Source organism: Mus musculus, chromosome 4 (genome assembly GCF_000001635.26).
Source record: "Mus musculus strain C57BL/6J chromosome 4, GRCm38.p6 C57BL/6J".
In the NCBI taxonomy this organism is placed as follows: domain Eukaryota; kingdom Metazoa; phylum Chordata; class Mammalia; order Rodentia; family Muridae; genus Mus; species Mus musculus.
The window spans coordinates 107017161-107034874 of NC_000070.6; the positions used below are offsets into that span (position 1 = coordinate 107017161).

Genomic DNA, 17714 nt, shown 5'->3' on the forward strand with positions numbered 1-17714 from the left:
TTTTCCTGGTAGCTAGGGTTGCTCCAAAAATTCAGTGAACCTCTCTGAACCTCAATTGCTGTACCCCATATTTGGGGTTGATGGTATATCCATGACTCCTGGGACCTGTATGAAGATTCTGTGACATAATGCCTAGGAAACCCTGCCTGGTGCTGGGTGTCTGGTGCACACTCTGTGCCTGCCAGCACTTGGATGGCTCCTGTGTGCCTTCAGGCCACTTTATTCTCTGAGCTTCCTACCTAGCCAGGGGTCAGGGCTGCTTTTAGTGTAATTCTCTTGGCAGTACAGTTTTCATGGCATTGCTAAGGTTCATAGATTCTTCAAATCAGCTGATCAGCACTTAACCCTCTGGTTCCACTGGCAAGAGTTGGTGCCAGTGAAACACCAGCCCTATTTGGCCTTTTAATGAAGCAGCTTCCTAATCTCCTGCTGAAGTCTGTCCTCTTGACTTGTTCCCTCAGCTTTGGCCATTCTGATCCCTTGTTCTTTGGTCTAGCCCCCAACAGGAGTTTCTAGGGGAAGTGAAGGCAGGGAAGTAGGCTGTGGGTTCAGGAGCTTCTGCTTCTGTTCCTAGCAGGCGTGTTCGGATGAGCTTAATGGAGACCTACTCTCAGGCTCCAGGGACTGCATGGCTTTCTGTCACCAGAAGATGCCTGAGCACCTTTTGAGTTTCGTTTCTCCCTTGCCTATAAAACAGCCTACTTCATCAGCTCTGAATTGAACCAGGGAGCATAAGAATGGTTTGAAATTGTATAGGACTCCTTCCCAAGGCCAGCAGTCAATCATTTATTCATTTGGCACAGACACAGTTGCTGCTTCAGCCTGGCTGTAGTGGCCACACTTGTCAGGTGCCATCCTGGACCTCCATGTCAAGTGCTCTCCCACAGCTCTTAATTATAAAACTCCAGTTTCTCAGTATAGCATCTGGAGCCCTGTCTGGTCTGTCCCCATCATCCTCACTCCATTGATAGAACAGTTCTTGGTCCCTAGGGCAAGGATCAGATCTGTTGCTCTCGGGTCTGGTCTCTGTTCGTCCATCAGTCTGTATGTATTCTTCTCCCAACTGCCGAGTTCTCTCCTAGGAGTGAAGGGTCTTAGGTCAGTATTCAAGAAGCCTTTGACAGAGTCTGGCCATTATCTTTGTTCCAAGGTCAAAATGGACAAACCCAACACATGGGTCTAACCCAGTCCCTCTTCCTGAAGGTGGCTTTAACTAATCCCAATAGCTCTGAAGTTGTCGGAATAGTCTGGATCTGATCTGGAAAAGTGGCCTTGTTTTCTAAGTCCTGGTCCCAGTGACATTAGAGGAGGTGGACGTGGGAGGCACAAGAGGAAATCGTATTCCAGGTTTACCTGTTCTGCCGTTGAAGGACCTTGTATCAAGTGGGATTCTTGAGTGAGTAATAAGGAAAAGATAGGGTGTTCCTAAAGAACTCTAGGAGGTGGACAGGACCGTGAGTGACAGCTTCACATATTAGCAGCTGCCTAACGGTGCTAGCTGGCTGCTGGCACTGACCTGAGTACTTGACTCTTGGCACCACAGACTTGTGATTGTCTTACAGGCATGTTAAGATCTTCACAGGCACAGGCCAGGCCCCTGCCATAACTCTGGCTTCTTTCATCCCCCAGAGTCCCTCCCTCTGCCAGAGTTCTCCAACAATCATGTCTGAGCCCATGTGGCAGTGGACCAAAGGCCTCAAACCTGCATGTTTCCAGAACTCTGGTATCTACCAGGCCCATGCCTGTTGTTTCACCTTAACTGAGAAGAGAAGAGAGTCCCAGGGCATTTAGGCATGTCAGGGAGGGAGAGGTTTGAGAAACCACACTGATGGAGCAAAATGAAACCAGCAGCCTCCTGATCTCTTCTGGAGTCTGCTGTTTGGTGGGTGTTGGAGGTGGAATTCTGGGCATTTTGGATGTGTGGCTTCCAGGGCTCAGTTACCTGCTTGCTGGTGGCTGTGAAGTCGTGGATTGTCTGTTGGCAGAGCTGTGTGCACAAGTGTCTGGAGGCCGTCCAGCAGAGCAGGAGTCTCTGGGTAGATGAGGCCAGCCTCCTTAGCATGCGCCTCACTTTCATGGTGCTGTTGTGATTAACAGCAGAGCAGAGCCGGCAGGCGGGGCGGAGGCCGGCAGGAGCCAGCTGCATCAGAAACACTGTCCAATTTCAGAGTAAATGACAGTTTTTAGGGGGTGGGAAGCAGAATGCTGTGGCAAAGCAGGAATATTCTCCCTGTGTCCTGAGGAACTGATATGATTGCTATCAAGGTCCATTTCTAATGCCCACATATTCCCAAAACATGTTATGTTGCCCTGAATTGAAGTCAGAGAGCACATCTGCCATCAGGACCCTGCTAGGAACCCTCAGGGAGGAGACTGTGGGAACCTTGACCCAGCCAGTGCTGTGGCAGATTCCAGCAAGGTCACAGAGCCTGCTCATAGAGAGAAGATAATGACTTTCCTCCATCCCCATGATACAAGGTGGGAATTAGCACCCTGGACAGCTGTTAGCTCTCTTGGGGCTGTGGGGGGGGGGGGTCCCCATGGCCACAAGCCCTGATTTCTGATGTGAGAAAGAAGTAGAGAAACAGCTCGGGAAGAAATGGATGTGTGATCCACGGATAACCCAGTCTAATGGTGACTCCCTTCCAGGAGCTCCCCCAGGTTAAAGTCCTGTCCCAGGTCCAGGTCCCTATCTTTCTGTAAGCACACCTTTTCCTGAACTAGGGCTGCCTAACTCCATCCTCTGTGCCCACATTGTCTACCTTTCTTCGTCCAGGGCACATCTACACCCACCAGGCCCTGCCACCTATGATTCTATCATGGCCACTGCTGCCTAAATACTTCCTGCATTTAGTTTCTGTCTCTGAAGCTGCTGTGGTCATAGTTACACTTCAGTCTCCCACCAGGCTTCAACTCCTGAGGGAAAGGCAGGGTGCTGCCTGTTTGTGACGCTTGGTACAGCGGCTGGTACCCTCAAATGCACTGACTGTAGTATGCTGTGAGCCCTGACCATTAGTCTAAATACTGGATATTTTTTCTTTGTCCCTACAAAAAGGTGGCCAGTTAAGCAGATAACAGACACCCGGTGTCTAGCAGGGAGATCCCAAGGTTTCAGTGGCTCCCAAATCACCTCTCCTCTTTGCCCCATCCCAACCATCCCCCATGCATTTAAGATTAGACCTGATGAACCCAGAGACTCCTCCTCGAACCTCAGTCCTTAGAAAAGGGGCCGAGCAGTCTGAACCCGCTGAAAGATTGCAAATGCTCATGTCCCAGACAAGAGGAACCCAGCACTGTACCAGGGATGAAGTAATCAAGGTCAAGGGAGGACTGGGGGTGGGGTGGGGGACGCATGTGTGGAGGTCAAGGTCAGCTTCTGAATCAGTTTCTTTCTTCCACATAGTCCAAGGATCAAGCCTCAGTTGTTCAGCTTTGCAGCCATGTATCTTTACCAGGGAGCTATCTTACCAGCCCCTAATCTTTTATGCTGTGGTAGTGAACTGTGGTTTATTCAGGACCAAAAGACAAGCAAACTAGGCCAGTAGAGAGAGAGCATGTTTGCCAGCCTCTGACTTGCATTCACTCTGGCTATTTCCCATGGGATAAACCTTGGTTCTCTGCCTTAAGGTCACTGGTTTGTCATGCCCTCCCCCATTGCAAACTCACTGTGTAGCTAAGGCTACCTTTGAACCCTAGGTCCTCCAGCCTTTATACTTCTCAAGTGTGTGTGTCATCAGGCTCGACTCCATTTTCTTCTTTGCAAATAGTTGGCTTTTATTGCCTTTGTCTTTTAGGGAAGGTCTGAGTTTAAAATCAGAAAGTGTGCATAGTATTGTATTTTTCCTTACAAACTAATAAAGGCTCTAGTTTTCCCTCATCAGCCTTGAAAGCTATCATCTCATTCAGGGGATCTATCGAGCATTCTTGCGATTGGCAGGCTAGCAAATGTCCAAGGCCCTGCGACTCCTCAGCTCTCCCATTGCCGCACAAAGGTAGCTGTGCAGAGAGTACAGATGTGCGTGGCTGTGTCCCAGGAAAACCTTATAAAGAGCTGGCAGGTTGGATTTCCCCTGAGCTTACTGTAGTCTGACCTCGTAGCTGTACCCTTGGGGTCCTATGCTGCCATTCACCTCAGCCTCCATCTGAAGTCTGCATAAAACAGCGGAGGGCTGAGTCTGAGCATGAGCCGTCATGGCTATGGAGTGCCTGGACACTTTCTCTGCCTAAAAGCAGTAAGCATCCCTTTACTTCCCAGTACTCAGGAGGCAGAAGCAGGCAGATCTGAGTTTAAGCCAGCCTGGTCTACAGATCCAGGACAGCCATGGCTACACAGAGAAGCTTTGTTTCTCACAAAACAAAGAAGCAGAGCAGCAGCAGCAGGATTATCATGTACTGACTCATGGGGCACGTGTGGAGAAATCTTTCCTTGGGTGTCCCTGTGCATCCAACCAGGTCCATGTGAGCCTCACTCACTGTGAGCTCTCACTTCTTTTACCCAGTGCTGTGCTGACATCATGAAGAGATGGACAGGGAACAAGGCTGTAATGCTGGCTTTACTTAGCTCACATAAAAGGCGGTGCCCCTCTGCTGGTCCTTTCTGGTGTTTCCCCAGAGTGAAAATACTCACAGTGCATTTCCTCTCACTCTCAACTAGTGACGTCCCCACCCCAGATGCAAGGAATATATGGTCATGGGCACACCTCTCTCCTCTGTACAGAGTAGGGTACAGCCTTTCCTACCCACAAGTTATATCCAAAAAATAAAGTGGATCGTCTGTGAAGTGCTTTTGCTGTGTGTATTATCATCATAATTTTATACTGCCTCATCTATAGCAATATGTCCAGCAGGCAGGGCCACCAGTACCGCAAGGCCTTCCTACTCTAGTCTGATAGAGCCCAGTGCCCACAGAGTCGAGAAGGGGTGGAAGTGTCATGACGCTTTCTTTACCTCTTAAAACAATGTCTTCAGGTCCTCTTTCTCTAAGGATAAAAGTCAGATTTTCCTTAGATGATAATGACACTGTCATTCCAAAGCACTGTCTGAGTCCTGGGGACAGAGTAAAGAGCAAAGAACTTAGCAGTCAAACCGAGGCTGTGGGCAACAGGGGTGTGACTCTAACCCTGGTTCCACAGCCTTAAGCTTCTGCCTGCTTCTTCCAAGGAGTGGTGGGTGTAGGGGCCATTTAAGAAAGGAGCACATAATTTATCTCTATTTCTCCTTTAAAAAATAGCATATGCTTATTTTCCTTTAGTCTTTTATATTACAGAGCTATCATCCTTTACCCCAGAGTCATCTAGAATACCAACTTACATGCCATATAGTTCCTCAAGCCCAAAGCATTAGGGGTACCACCCAGTGCGTCATGAGGTCCCTTGATGTAGCTGTCACATGCCCAGACCTCACTGCACTGGTCCAGCCTTGGATGTCCTAATGAGGAAAACAGGAATAATTGTCATCCCAGAGTTCTGCATACACCACTACCTGACAGGCAGGATAATAGTGGGGCCTTACAGGACGCTATGTAACTTTCTTCAGTCTGTGGGTATTCAATGACAGGACACCCTGGCCTGGGCCAGAACCAGCAAGCCAAACTGCCAATTTCTCTGCCAGATGCCCAAGAGGCCCGTTGTGAGCTTGGCCACACTACTGCAGTGTCTGTATAGATGGTTCCATTTTTCTTAGATGAAGGATTTCCCCATCATGCCCTAGTGCGCCTCTCAAGAGCTTCAGAACAGGGCTAGCCCGAGTGTGGCGGGAGGGGCTCCCGCTGGCAGTCGTGAACCGCATCTCTGTGCAGACCTCCGATCTGTGAGCCGCAGGAGTGCTGCTTCCTGCCATGCCGATGCCCCATCAAAGCTTTTGTGCTAAACCATCAGCGTCCAGACTGTGGGGTCTGTGAAATGGCCAAACACTTGCCTCGATCACACCAGTAACAGAGCCTCCCAGGCCTTGCCTAAGTGGCTCTCACAACCTGCTGGATATAACACTATTCAATGCTGAAATTACAGAAAAAAGAATGAAAAGGAAGTCTGGGGCTTCGGGGGTCTGAAGGCAGTGATCTGGAGCCAGCTGTGAGGGAAGGGCAAATCCATTAACAGGGTTGGAGCGGTGTGAAGGCGGAATAGGCCATAGGTGTATTTTCCACCTTTTTTAAGATTCAGGAGCAGGAATTGCCCTTATTCATTTGGCTCCCCCTTGCCTCAGTCTGCTGTCACCTGACATGGTAAGTGAAGGTGGTAGAAATAAGTCTGATCTACTGCTAGTCTGTAGTTCTCAATGCAGCTTCCTGTAGCCACTCTGGGAAGCAATGGGGGAACTAGGTGTCACTGCTAGAGCCCTAGGTGGGCTTACGAGCGCTCAGCCTTTCCCGCCATTGGGTTCTTCTTTCCCCAGATGGACTTGGAGGTCTTTGGGCCACAGGCTCACTGGCTTGCGGGGTGCTGGGCTTCTTCAGATCCCTGGCTCCCAGAATGAAGCTTCGGCTCCCCACTTAGTAGCCACAGAGCCAGTGCGTATATTTCCTTTCTGAGCTTTGTTTCTTGCCTATAAAACAGTATGACCGGTGGTCCTTACATTGCCGAGCATAGAATCAAGTGCAGGCAAAAGGCCCTCTCTCCCCTGGGTTTCCAGGATTGGTTTTGCTCATCAGTGAGAGGCCAGGCGCAGCCAATAACAGAGCTAACTAGAATTTGAAACCAGTTTTTCTCCAAGCCCTGTTTCTTTAAAAAAAAAAAAAAAAAAAAAAAAAAAAAAGATGGAGTTGAAGACATAGTGTGTTGTAGAGAGCCCTGACAGTTGGAAAACTTAGCTCAGCAAATAGCTAGTTTCTGGTAGTCTTGGACATCCCCCACCCCCATCCTGATTCTTCCTCCCCAGAAACGAAGGACACTAGGGAAAGAGATGGCAGTCTGTCAGTATAGGGCCATCTGTAAACGAATACTGGAGCTGTACTCAGCCATCCTGATCTGCCCCAGTGTTGTGCAGATCTTGCCACAGAAAACCTCCAGCTTAAGGAGATGGGCCTTCGCCAGCTAGGCATCTAGACACACTTTAAGTTCTTCAGAAAGTTCTTCAAAAAGCTTCCAGCAGCTGAACAGCCCATGGGGATCTTGTCCTGTCTGGGAAGCTGATCTTTGGGGCACCCTCCTTTTTCTATCTCAGCAAAAAGGTCAGACACCTCCAGGAAAGGCTTTGTGTGTTGTGTCAAACTTGCTATATAGGGGTTTGCCCATGCAGAGCAAATTGGGAAGACCATCAGGTTCCCTTCATAGGAACCAAACAGCTCTCTGGCAAAATGCTGGCCACTTGTTTGGGGCCTATGTGGCAAGCTATTCAGGTTCCTTCTGTGGATGCTTCAGACAGTCTGAAGGTCACAGCCCAGACACACAGCATAGTGAAGAATGCTCCAGGCTGAGGACAGATGGTACAGGCACGGAGAACATGAGTGAACTACTGGCAAAGTGAAAAGAAGACTTTTTGCTTCTGACCCATGCAGTAGGCTCCCAGGGAGGCCAGGTGGTCTGAGGCTGACAGCATTTCTCCCCCCCACCCCCACCCCCTCCCAGAGAGATGACTTTTTTTGTCATTGAGGTTGCCATGGGGTTTCCTCTCTGGGCTATCTCTGGGCTAGGATGCTCTTGACACTGTCACATGGAGACAGGGAACTGCTGATTCCCTCCCTGTCCTCATATGCCCCCAGGTTCTCACCTACAGCCTTGTTTTAATGGTGCATCTGTCTTGGTGACAAACTTGCTATCTCCACTTGTTCAGACCCAGCTTTGCCTTCTGAACCCCAGGGTGCCTCTTGTAAGGACCTAGCCTGCCGCTGCCGCTGCTGCTGCTGCTGCCGCCACTGCCACCGCCCCGGCTTTCAGACCTGGGCTTGGTCATTGAACCTTGAGTCAGCCATCACTTGAGGCCCCAAGGTGTGGAGCTGCTTCAAGTGTTTTTCTCTATTTCCTGGTAGCCACCAGGGACCGCTCCTGCTTGGTGGGGCACACAGGTGTGTGGAGCTTGCCCCGAAGAGTCTGCTCTGCAAATGCATTTGTGTGACCAAGAAGGGAGACAGGACTGTGAGGGAGGAGGTGCTCCCTGTTGCCAGGAGCCTGGGGACCAGCAGACAAGCCTTTGCCCCTCTTGGCAGCTGGACCTTACCCCTGAGCTCCCTTCCTCTGTTCCTTTTCATTTTCTTTTTGGGGGTTGGCTTCAAATTATCTTGTTTTGTTTACATTACACCCAAGTTTTGTGGTATAAAAGACTTGCAGGTGCAAATATGTCCCGCCTTCATTAACTTCCCCTCCCTTTTTAATTTATGTGATTTCAATTTTCCTTCCCTGTACTGTTAATTAGGGGACCCTCTAATCAGTGCCATTATCACAGTGGTATTCATGTTTAGGAAAGCCGCTAAACAAATGCTTGCAAAATTGCTAAATGGCTAATTAATGTCTGTTAATTAAGAAAATTGCTCATGGTAACAAACCATGCCGTTGCTGGCAGCCGCTAGAAAGACACACACTTGTTGAAATTAGTAGCATGGCAGGTAGGGGAACATCTGCTCCTCCAAGCTTTCCGGAAGTGAGCAGCCCCTCACTTAGCCAAGAAGTTCTGGGGCTGTCCCCGGTGGTGCCCTCAGCTGCTGGACAGCCCTTGCCTCTTGTTTTGCCCACCTCTTTGTGGTCTCTACCTTACCCCCAGCCCTACCTTCTCCCAGCCCCTGGCTCTTTGTTCACATGGACTTTTGAGAAAGGAGACTAAGGATGGGTGGAACCAGTGGCTGTAGCTACTTGCTTTCCTTACCTTTGCAAATGTCTGGAGTTTCTATACTAAGGGACAGCTCCCATGGAGAAGAAGGGTGCATTGTAGTCTGTGACACTTGCCCCTATCCTGAGTCCAGGTCTTGGTGGCCTGTTGGGCCAAAAGGGGCCTCAAAGGCAAACTGCTGGGAGCCACTGTAGTAAACTTTTACAACTTCTAATCTGCATACATGCATGTTTGTGTGGCATGCGCACACTCACGGACTTTCTCCTGCACACTGGAGTTCTGGAGAGATGCTTGCTTGTGACATAAGGCACTCTGATTCTCTGTTTTTCTTTATTTTTGTTTTTGTTGTCTTGTTTGTATTTATTACATTGATCTTATCACGCATTAGCAGGATACAACCTGCAATTTGACCAACTCTGTAGGTAGTGAATTCATCTCCTTGTGTTTTGGTGGGCAGTAAAGGAATACATGGCCCAGAGCTTTGGAGTCAGCTTGGAACTGCAGGCAGCTCACCATCATCTGGTGTGGAAAGTGGGCCCTCTACCCACTGAGTCACAAAGCAGTGACTATCCTCACACCTGTGCCACCTGACCCTCAACCTGGCTCTGCCACTTAGGGCTTGTGTGGTTGTGGCCTGCTCTCGTCATCTCTTGAGACCGTATTTCCTCCTCTATAAAGGTCGAAAGAAGAGGCACACAGACTGTTTTGTAGCCCCGGCACTGCTCGTGCTGTCCTTGGCAGCTGTCTGTATCCCATTGGCTTAGCTCCGCCTCTGCTCTGTCTGTGTCTGTCCCTTGTTTCCTGTGCCCTGCTTCAGCCAGCAGGACCTTGATGTCGACTGTCTCAAATCACCTGTCTCTGAGACTGAGCTCCGTGAGGGACAGGGGCTTCACCTGCCTCCTCCTGTCCCTCTGAAGTGGTACTTACAGGCATTGCATCTGGGTCCGGGCCCCTGTCTGAGTCAAGCAGTGTATTTAACATGGCAAACTGTTTGGTAGCAGCCTGTGTCTGCCCTTGCTCCTCTGTGCTTTGATGAAGGTGCTTTGTTTTATTTTTTCGTTTTTCCAAATCCCTTGTGAATGTACTGGTCAGCCTCCCTCCTTCCCGCCTGCCCGCCGTTGTTCGCCATTGAACCAGGACCCAAGCAGCGCTCCGCCACCTCCTGCCAGCCACAGCCCACCACCCGCACGCCCGCCGCCACTCTGCGTTTTGGTTTAATTTTTGTTCTTTTAAGCTTCTTCTGCGCTTCTCCATGTGCTGTGATCTATAACCTGCCTCTACTGTCTGGCCTCACAGGGTCCTCCGGGGTCACAGCCCTCGCCGCACGCACAGCCTCCACCTCACAATCCCAGCAGCATGATGGGACCCCACAGTCAGGTAAACGCACTGTGGCTCGCCGGCCCGCCGGCCGGGGGACGCCGGGGCAGGAGGAAGGAGAGAGCCGCAGAGGAAAAACAAAAATCAGAATGTGCTCCAGCACTGCCTTCCAGTCCTAATCGACAAGCTTAATTAAAAATATTCTTCTAAATACAGCCTCCACTTCTTGGACATCCCACCCAGTTTGGATCTGAAACCAAGAAAAAAGAAACAAAATCTTTCTGTGACCTTGCCAGTGGCCTTTATGTTTTTGGTTTTTCCTCTCTCCCTTTTGTTTGGTTTTGAGTTTGGTTAACCATTTGTTTGTAACCAAGGCTGCACCCCTGGCCTTTTCTTTGTGCACTCTTGCTGCTGAGAAAGCTTTCTTGCCCATTCCCTGCATTAAGTTAGGGAGCCCACTACCCCTTACCGTGTTTTTTGTTTTTCCATCATGTTTTCCCATAAGTCCTTGCTCCCTTCCCATTCCTCCCTGTTGATGGTTTCTCTGTGTGTGCTTGTGTGTATGCTTGTGTGGGCGTGTCCTGCTCTGTCTGCACACCTGAAGATGTCTCGCTCCTTTTGCTTGTTATTTTCTTTGCCCTTGTGAAAAGCAGAGGTGGCCTCCTTTGCCCTGCATTGATTTAGCTATTCTGCGTTCTATGTGAAGTCCCAGCTGCTGCCCCTCCACCCAAAGTAGATTCCTGCAAGCCAGTGCAGGTTGAGAGACAAGTTGTGTGGATCTTTTGTTCCTCTGCCCAAGGGAAGTTTTGCCTGGAAGGAAGAAGAGGCTACCAGACTAGAGAGAGCTTAGAAGATCACTAGTTGTCATAAACTGGACTTTGCAGAGTGCAAAGCATTTGTGTTTGTCACTATACAGTAGTTCATCTGTCATTGAACTGATTCCCTATAATTACAGCCTTTTATGTCACCGCGATATGCAGGCGGCCCCAGGCCCCCGATCAGAATGGGAAACCAGGTACAGTATCTTTTCTTGTTTTCTCTTCCCTGTCAGCCACCCTTAGGTAGACCTGGACGCAAGTCAAAAGCAAGGTGCAAGGCTATTGGGTGGAGTATTAGGCTTTAAGGTGGGGGAACTTGCCCAAGTGTCTGCTCTGAGCCCATGGCCCAGCGTCTTTTCACCTGCTTTTCACAGGAAGCCTCATAGCAGCCTGCATTCAGATAGCATCAGCTGGCAGGATTGCAGAAACTCGGCTCTTGTAGAGAAAGTGGGAATGACCCTACAGCTCCTTAATGGAAGAGGGTCTTACTCCTTAATGAAGTCAACTGACAATGTATATTTTTTTTTTGTTCTGGAAGCTTTCCAGAATTGCCAAGGCTGGTAAATAGAATCCTGCTATTGGGGGAGAGATGTCCTGTAGGAATGCTTAGATCAGGAGCCTGGCTGCAGAGGGAGCAGGACATTTGTGAGGTGTTCAGTCTGCCTGCTTTCCCAGAACACGGAAGGATTTATTCATATAATTAGAAAAATACCCTGCTTACGAAGAGGACTTTTCAGCCCAGAGTCATGTACCTTGTTGTCAGTTAGGGATAGGCTGGAGAAATGGGTCCTCATAAGGTCTTCTCTGGTCCACCCCATCAGGGTAGAGTGCTAAAAAAGAGCAGATGCCTCTGCTGAGGATGGACAGACAAACACAGCCTGATGTAGGCATCAGGGAGATTCTCAGTGCCAAAATATTTTTAGCTACAATTCTTCCAATGTCTTATCCAAAAAACTCTGGCAGCATTCATTGCCAGCACACTGGGAGTTAGAAGTTTGGTCACTTCCATTATGACTCTGACACACTGCAAAAAAGCCTAACTGACCAGACACAGACCGTGGAGGACCAAGCCTTTCCAGGGTGGAAGCACCCACCACATTCCCACCTTGCTCTTCTCTCCCAGACTCCTTCATTTTCTGTTCTCTCCAACACAGAGGGGGCAAAGTTAGACAAAGGGAACTTAGAAACCCAGATTTTTAAGCAACAAGGACTTCTTGGGTATGTTGCAGGGGAGGAAAAGGAGGAAGGCCAGGGCTGTAGAAGAGCAGGCTTACCTTCAGGGGCATCCGTGTCCCTTGTGGGACTCGGAGAGCAAGATGAAGGCATCGGCCTTCTAGTGTGAGACCTGCTTTCCTTGGCCATCGTTCACATAGTCTCCTTCCTCTAGGGAAGGCCTGAGCCGCCCTGGCCCCATTTCAGACACCAGCTGAAGGTAGTGATTCTCAGCTCCTTTAACCTGGACCGCCAGCTAAAACCCTGGCATGTATCAGGCTTAGAAGTCATGGAGAAGTGTTGTGTGAAAAGAAGCCATTGTTACAGTTACACAACGGGGTAGGTGGGGTGCACCTATAATGGGGATCTAGGAGGCCTCAAATCCCCTATCTCTATTAAAAACCACCAGCACAGATGGGCAGACATAGACCAGCCAGGTGACTCGTAGTTCAAGAGCTTGAGGAGAAAAGGAGAAGGTAAGGGTGACTTAAGTTTAAGGTACAGGGACCCAGCCTCGTCAGCTCCACTCTGTGACCCTGAGATGCAGCGTGGCCCTCATAAAGCCTGCTTGCCCTGGCTTCATCCTCCTCTTCTGAAGCTGGGGAAGCAGGGAGGGGCTCTCACCTCCTATTGAACCTGCTTTTGCATTCACAGCCAGTCAGAGGCGGAAGAGCCTAGGTGGCCTGTAGTAGCACTCAAGTCTAGGAACCCTGTCATGGGCCCCCAGCCTCCACAGCATTGGCACCTCAATCAGGAGCTGTGGTCCTCTGTCACTAAGACTTTTTTTCCTGAAGTCAATAGCTTCTCTTTGGTCTAAAGGTCCACAGGACACTTGGTCCAGCCTCTGCTGTTCTCTTGTTTTTCAAATTACAGCCTGAATAACTTCACCCAAAGTCCTGTCTGTTTTTGATGGTGTCATACTGGCACCCACTGCTAGAAGAGCAGGCTGCCCTTAATCACCTTGTTCCTCTGCCTGTAGCTGTGGCGGCACCTCTGAGGTGGGCGCTCAGAGGCCTAGATGACTCTGCTGACTCAGGCTCTAGCTCTTAGAGCTCTGCACCCCAGTTACCCCCCCCCCCCGAATCTCCAGGGCCCCTTTATGGTTCACATTAAAGGTCTCCCTGTGGTGATAGTTTTTAACCAGTAGCTCCACTAGGTTCTTGTTGCTTGGAAATATACTTAAAATGAGTTACATGTTTGAAGTAAAAGAAAGGTAGGGCTGGACTTAAACCGCAGCCCCTGGATTCAGGTGCTGCCCTTTGGGTGGGGGTGAGCAGTGAGTCCACATCACACCTTGCTCGGGCGGGCGGGATGCAGGTACAGGCTCACATGGCGAGCCCAGCTTCCCACTGCACTCCCACCTGATGCTGCAGCTTTGCCTGATGCTTGTAGGAACTGTCTGCCCTGCTTCCCAGAGCTGGGGGCCCGGCCCAGCGTGCAGCGATGGTCTCAGGGAGGCCATGAGGGGCCCATATGGCCAAGTTGGGGGAGCAGGGTGGGACAGGCAGCTGCATCTTGCTCCCCTCCCCACCCTCAACACCACCCTATCTCTGTAAGTAGCGACTCAGGCTGTGTCTCGTGTGTCCTTTTTCAGCCTCCAGGAGGAGTTCCTGGGACACAGCCACTGCTGCCCAATTCCATGGATCCCACACGACAACAAGGTAGAGGGCCAGGCAGGGTGGCATGGCCCATGGCATTGGGGCTTTCTCTTTGCTCTACTCCTAACAGCACCCATTTTTTCACACAGGTCACCCCAACATGGGAGGATCAATGCAGAGAATGAACCCTCCCCGAGGCATGGGGCCCATGGGGCCTGGCCCACAGGTAAGCAGCTACCTGTCTGTATGTCCTTATGTCTCCCTGCCATCTGTGTGCACCCGCCTTCTCTCCTTTTTCCATAGTCTGTCAGTCTCCACATTTCTGGCTCCCCTCCCTGCCTGCGGGATGCTGAGTAGGAATGAAAGCCAGGGAGCCGGCTGGGTAGCAGATCCCTCCAGGGTGAATGTCATAAGCTATGATGTGGGATCTTCTGGAATCCAAAGCCACTTCCTTCCCAGAGTGGAAAAAGCTTAAGGGAGATGCAGGACCACCTCACGACTCAGTGGTGGTTGAGTCAAGTGAGAGGTGATGAGGAGTCACTGTGACTTCTGGGGACCCCAGGCACTTTTACCACCAACCAAGTGAGAGTCTCTGTCCATGTTCCCAGGAAATGTGGCCAGCCACGCTGCTCAGCGCCCACTTTAGCCCACAGCTAGCTTCGCTGCTCCCAGGCTCTGTCCCTTCCTCTCCTTCTTAGGTGATTGAGGTTCTTTGGGTCCCCTCTTTGGCTCCAGTTCCCCTGAAGTTGTACCCTCCTGCCCCATGTCCTCCTTTTTGTAGGGAAACCTACAGACCTGGAAACCATCTAGTCATTCCCAGAGTTACACAGCAAACAAATCTGCTGCCTTTTCTGTGGTGTTGAAAGATCTTAGGGCAGCCCGGCCCTAAATCCTAAAGGGAAGGAAGGCTAGGGCAATCGTGCCTTGAGAGGTCTTGTTTTAGTCTTCCTCAAGTTTCCCACAGTTCATGGTTTCCCCCTTCCTATCATCTCCAGCTGACCACAGGACTATCCTTTGACAAAGCACAGCATCCTCTCTCGAGAGTCAGAAGTGGGTCTCTGTCCCCTTGGCCTGAGCCTTGTGGAATTCACTGTTGATGAGGAATCAGCAGAGGTTTTAGCTTTTCAGAGATCTGAGTAATGTTAGGTGAGATCTTGCTTTCCCCGTGGGAACTATGAGAGACCCAACAGCCACATCTCTAAGATGAATAAGCACAGTGTTCTCACTATAGTGCTCGGTGTCATCCCTGGGCCTTGGGTGTGGTGGCACACATCTTTAATCCTAGCACTCAGAGGAGAGGCGGAGTCAGCTGGAACTCCTGTGAGTTCCTGGCCAGACAGTACTACATAGTAAGACTCTGTCTGACTGCATAGCAAGTTCCAGGTTAACTGGAGAAACAAAACAAAACTTCAAAGCAATATTCAGGACTTCAACTGTTTAGGCTTGATTAAGCGTATTTTCTTTTCTGGCAAAGTTATTAGCAGTTTATTAGGCCTCATATAGTAAGGTTGAGTGAGGGCAGAGGCAGAGCTGTTGCCTGGCATGCATATCCCTTGGTTCCATGCCCAGTGTCACAAACAATAAAATCGGGAAAAAAAGGCTACAGGGGCTGGGAATGTAAGCTCAGCAGGTAAAGTCCTTGGCATGAGTGGGGCCCAGCTGTAACCCCAGCACTGGGAGAGTCAAAGGTCAAGGTCATTTCCAACTCTACAGTGAGTTTGAGGTCATCCTGGGCTACATGAGAACCTGTCTTAAAACAACAAAAACCTTACAGAACTAGAGTGAAGCTCCAGTAGTTGGGAATGACGTTTTCAGCGTGAGCACAGAATGCTCCAGAAGTTTAAGCCTTCCTCTTGGCTCCAGGGTGTCTCACCATATCAATCCAGCGCTTACAATGGCTAGCGGTTAAGAGCACTGACTGCTCTTCCAGAGGTCCTGAGTTCAATTCCTAGCAACCACATGGTGGTTCACAACCATCTCTAATGGGATCTGATGGCATCTTCTGGCGCGTTTGAAGACAGCTACAGTATACTTATATAATAAATAAATAAATCTTTAAAAAAGAAGAAGAAGAAGAGGCCAGGTCCTGAGATCTTCTGCCTCTTTCCTTGCCACATCAGTGAGGAGGGTCTAAGGTGTCTTGACCATGTTCCTTGGAACATGTTGGGTAAGGAGCAGTATTCAACCCTGAAACTAAACCTCTCAAGCACATTGGATACAACTATCCCCATACAACTTATCTCTGAGACAAAAAGGGTTGGGGCTGATTTAGTACTGGGCCAGTACAGTCAGTGGGTGGGATTCAGGATCATCTAGGACATCACAGAGAAGTTTTGGACCCTGTCTTTATTACTGTACTATTACCGTAAAGAAACATTGTATCCAAAGCAACTTAAAAAGAAAGGTATTGGGCTGGTGAGATGGTTCAGTGGGTAAGAGCACCCGACTGCTCTTCCAAAGGTCCGGAGTTCAAATCCCAGCAACCACAAGGTGGCTCACAACCATCTGTAACGAGATCTGACTCCCTCTTCTGGAGTGTCTAAAGACAGCTACAGTGTACTTACATATAATCAAATAAATCTTTAAAAAAAAAAAAAAAGAAAGGTATTTAGTTGGGGGCTTGCTTATACTTTCAGAGGGTTTAGTTCGTGACTATCATGATGGTGAGTTTGGTGGCAGGCAGGCAAACCTAGCACTGGAGCAGTAATTCGAGTTCACACCTCATCTGCAGGTGGCAGGCAGACAGACAGAGACTAGGCCTGGTGTGACACGACATCCTCAACAAGGTGTGCCTACTCCAGCAAGGGCACACCTCCTAATCCTTCCAAGCGGTCACACATGAGCCTATGATGGCCTTTCTCTTTCAAGGCACCACAGATTCCAAAGCTTCACATAGGAGAGGGCGGCCTCTGTGGTCTCCAGGTACTTTTCTTAGTACTTGACTGCAGAGGCTACTGCCCAGGCACAGAAACAGACAAGAGGGAGAGACCTTAGTCTTGGTACTGGGAAGATACTGGTCTCTTCTGACTCGACTCTCACTCCTGTCTGCAAAGTGGGTTGCCAAGAGGTGACAGCTTGTGAGGCAGGGCACCAAAGTGGCTGTGGACACTCTGTTCCCCTTCTGATGATGTACACTCTGTTTCTTGGCCGAGGCAGTTAGTTGGGAGAGCCAGCCTCTCAGGAAGCCTAATTGAACACCGCTGTATGAGTCCTGTTATACTGTGAGACCAGACATAGGGGGATGACGTCACTTGTATGATTTCTTGGTGAGGTATCAGAATGTATTTGACCACTGATCACTCTAGAACTTTCTGGAAGGGGTTGGGAAACAGCTATAGTGTAGTCTGAGAGCTATTTTATAGGTAGGCTGCCACTCTAGTTTTGACCCTGTATCCTGTTTCAGTCCAAAGGCGTGAACAGTCAGTTACCCCCTGTCATTTTCCTCTAGGGCCTGCGATGGTTTTAGTGTGCAGTGGGAAAGAGGCAGTACTTCATGGGAGTCTGCATGAGGCCCTGAGGGCCCTTCCTGTTGTCCACATTCTGCAGAAGGAATTCAGTCAAAACTAAATCTTGGTCATATTGGGTAAAGCACGTTGAAGACTCCTGGAGGCCAGTGGGCACCAACCAACCCAGGGTTACAGCCTTAGCAATTCTGGCCGTGCTAGAATCACACCACCATCTTGGTTGGTCTATATTTTCACAAGTTCAGGTAGAGGATATTCTTGATTCTCCAGGGACAGTCCCCCAAAGACCCAAGGCTGGTGCAAGCTCGGAACTCTGGAAGGACCATTAGTCCTGTGCAGAGCATCCTGGGCTAAGTGAGGGAGTGAGGCAGGCACTGGGGACCCTCTTGTCAGGCCTCCTACTGCCCAGGAGACTGCGTTATAACTTCAAGTTTCTCTACAGGTGAGTCTAGTGACAGATGGCTCTGTTTGAAGGTAAAGCTAAAACAGGGCAGGTGACAGGAAGCATGAGGAAGAGTCCACTTTGCTGTAGATACCAGTCATGA

The 17714-nt window shown here is 49.8% G+C and overlaps 1 protein-coding gene and 1 long non-coding RNA gene across 12 annotated transcripts in view, besides 1 other annotated feature; one reads left to right on the forward strand and one right to left on the reverse strand.

Annotated features, from left to right (window-relative positions):
- Ssbp3 (single-stranded DNA binding protein 3) overlaps window positions 1-17714 on the forward strand; it is a 138225-nt gene that overhangs the window by 105691 nt on the left and 14820 nt on the right. For 6 of the 11 annotated variants that reach the window (NM_023672.2, XM_006503411.3, XM_006503413.3 and 3 more), the window contains 4 exons: window positions 10057-10137; window positions 11033-11092; window positions 13702-13768; window positions 13855-13931. In NM_023672.2, coding sequence (NP_076161.2) covers window positions 10057-10137; window positions 11033-11092; window positions 13702-13768; window positions 13855-13931 — 285 coding nt within the window. The remainder of the gene's footprint in view (window positions 1-10056; window positions 10138-11032; window positions 11093-13701; window positions 13769-13854; window positions 13932-17714) is intronic. The other 5 variants (NM_198438.1, XM_006503414.3, XM_006503416.3 and 2 more) reach the window with 1 other exon arrangement.
- On the reverse strand, window positions 1707-10059 carry Gm12786. The gene is made up of 3 exons (XR_003955090.1): window positions 5311-10059; window positions 4948-5046; window positions 1707-2154 (listed from the first exon to the last, which is right to left on the reverse strand). It is a non-coding gene; the product is annotated as a predicted gene 12786 (long non-coding RNA).
- Window positions 7376-9245: an enhancer, noted in NCBI's record as "VISTA enhancer mm1261". NCBI's record gives its function as "enhancer in: midbrain (mesencephalon)[5/6]" and the evidence as "EXISTENCE:transgenic organism evidence [ECO:0001131][PMID:17130149]".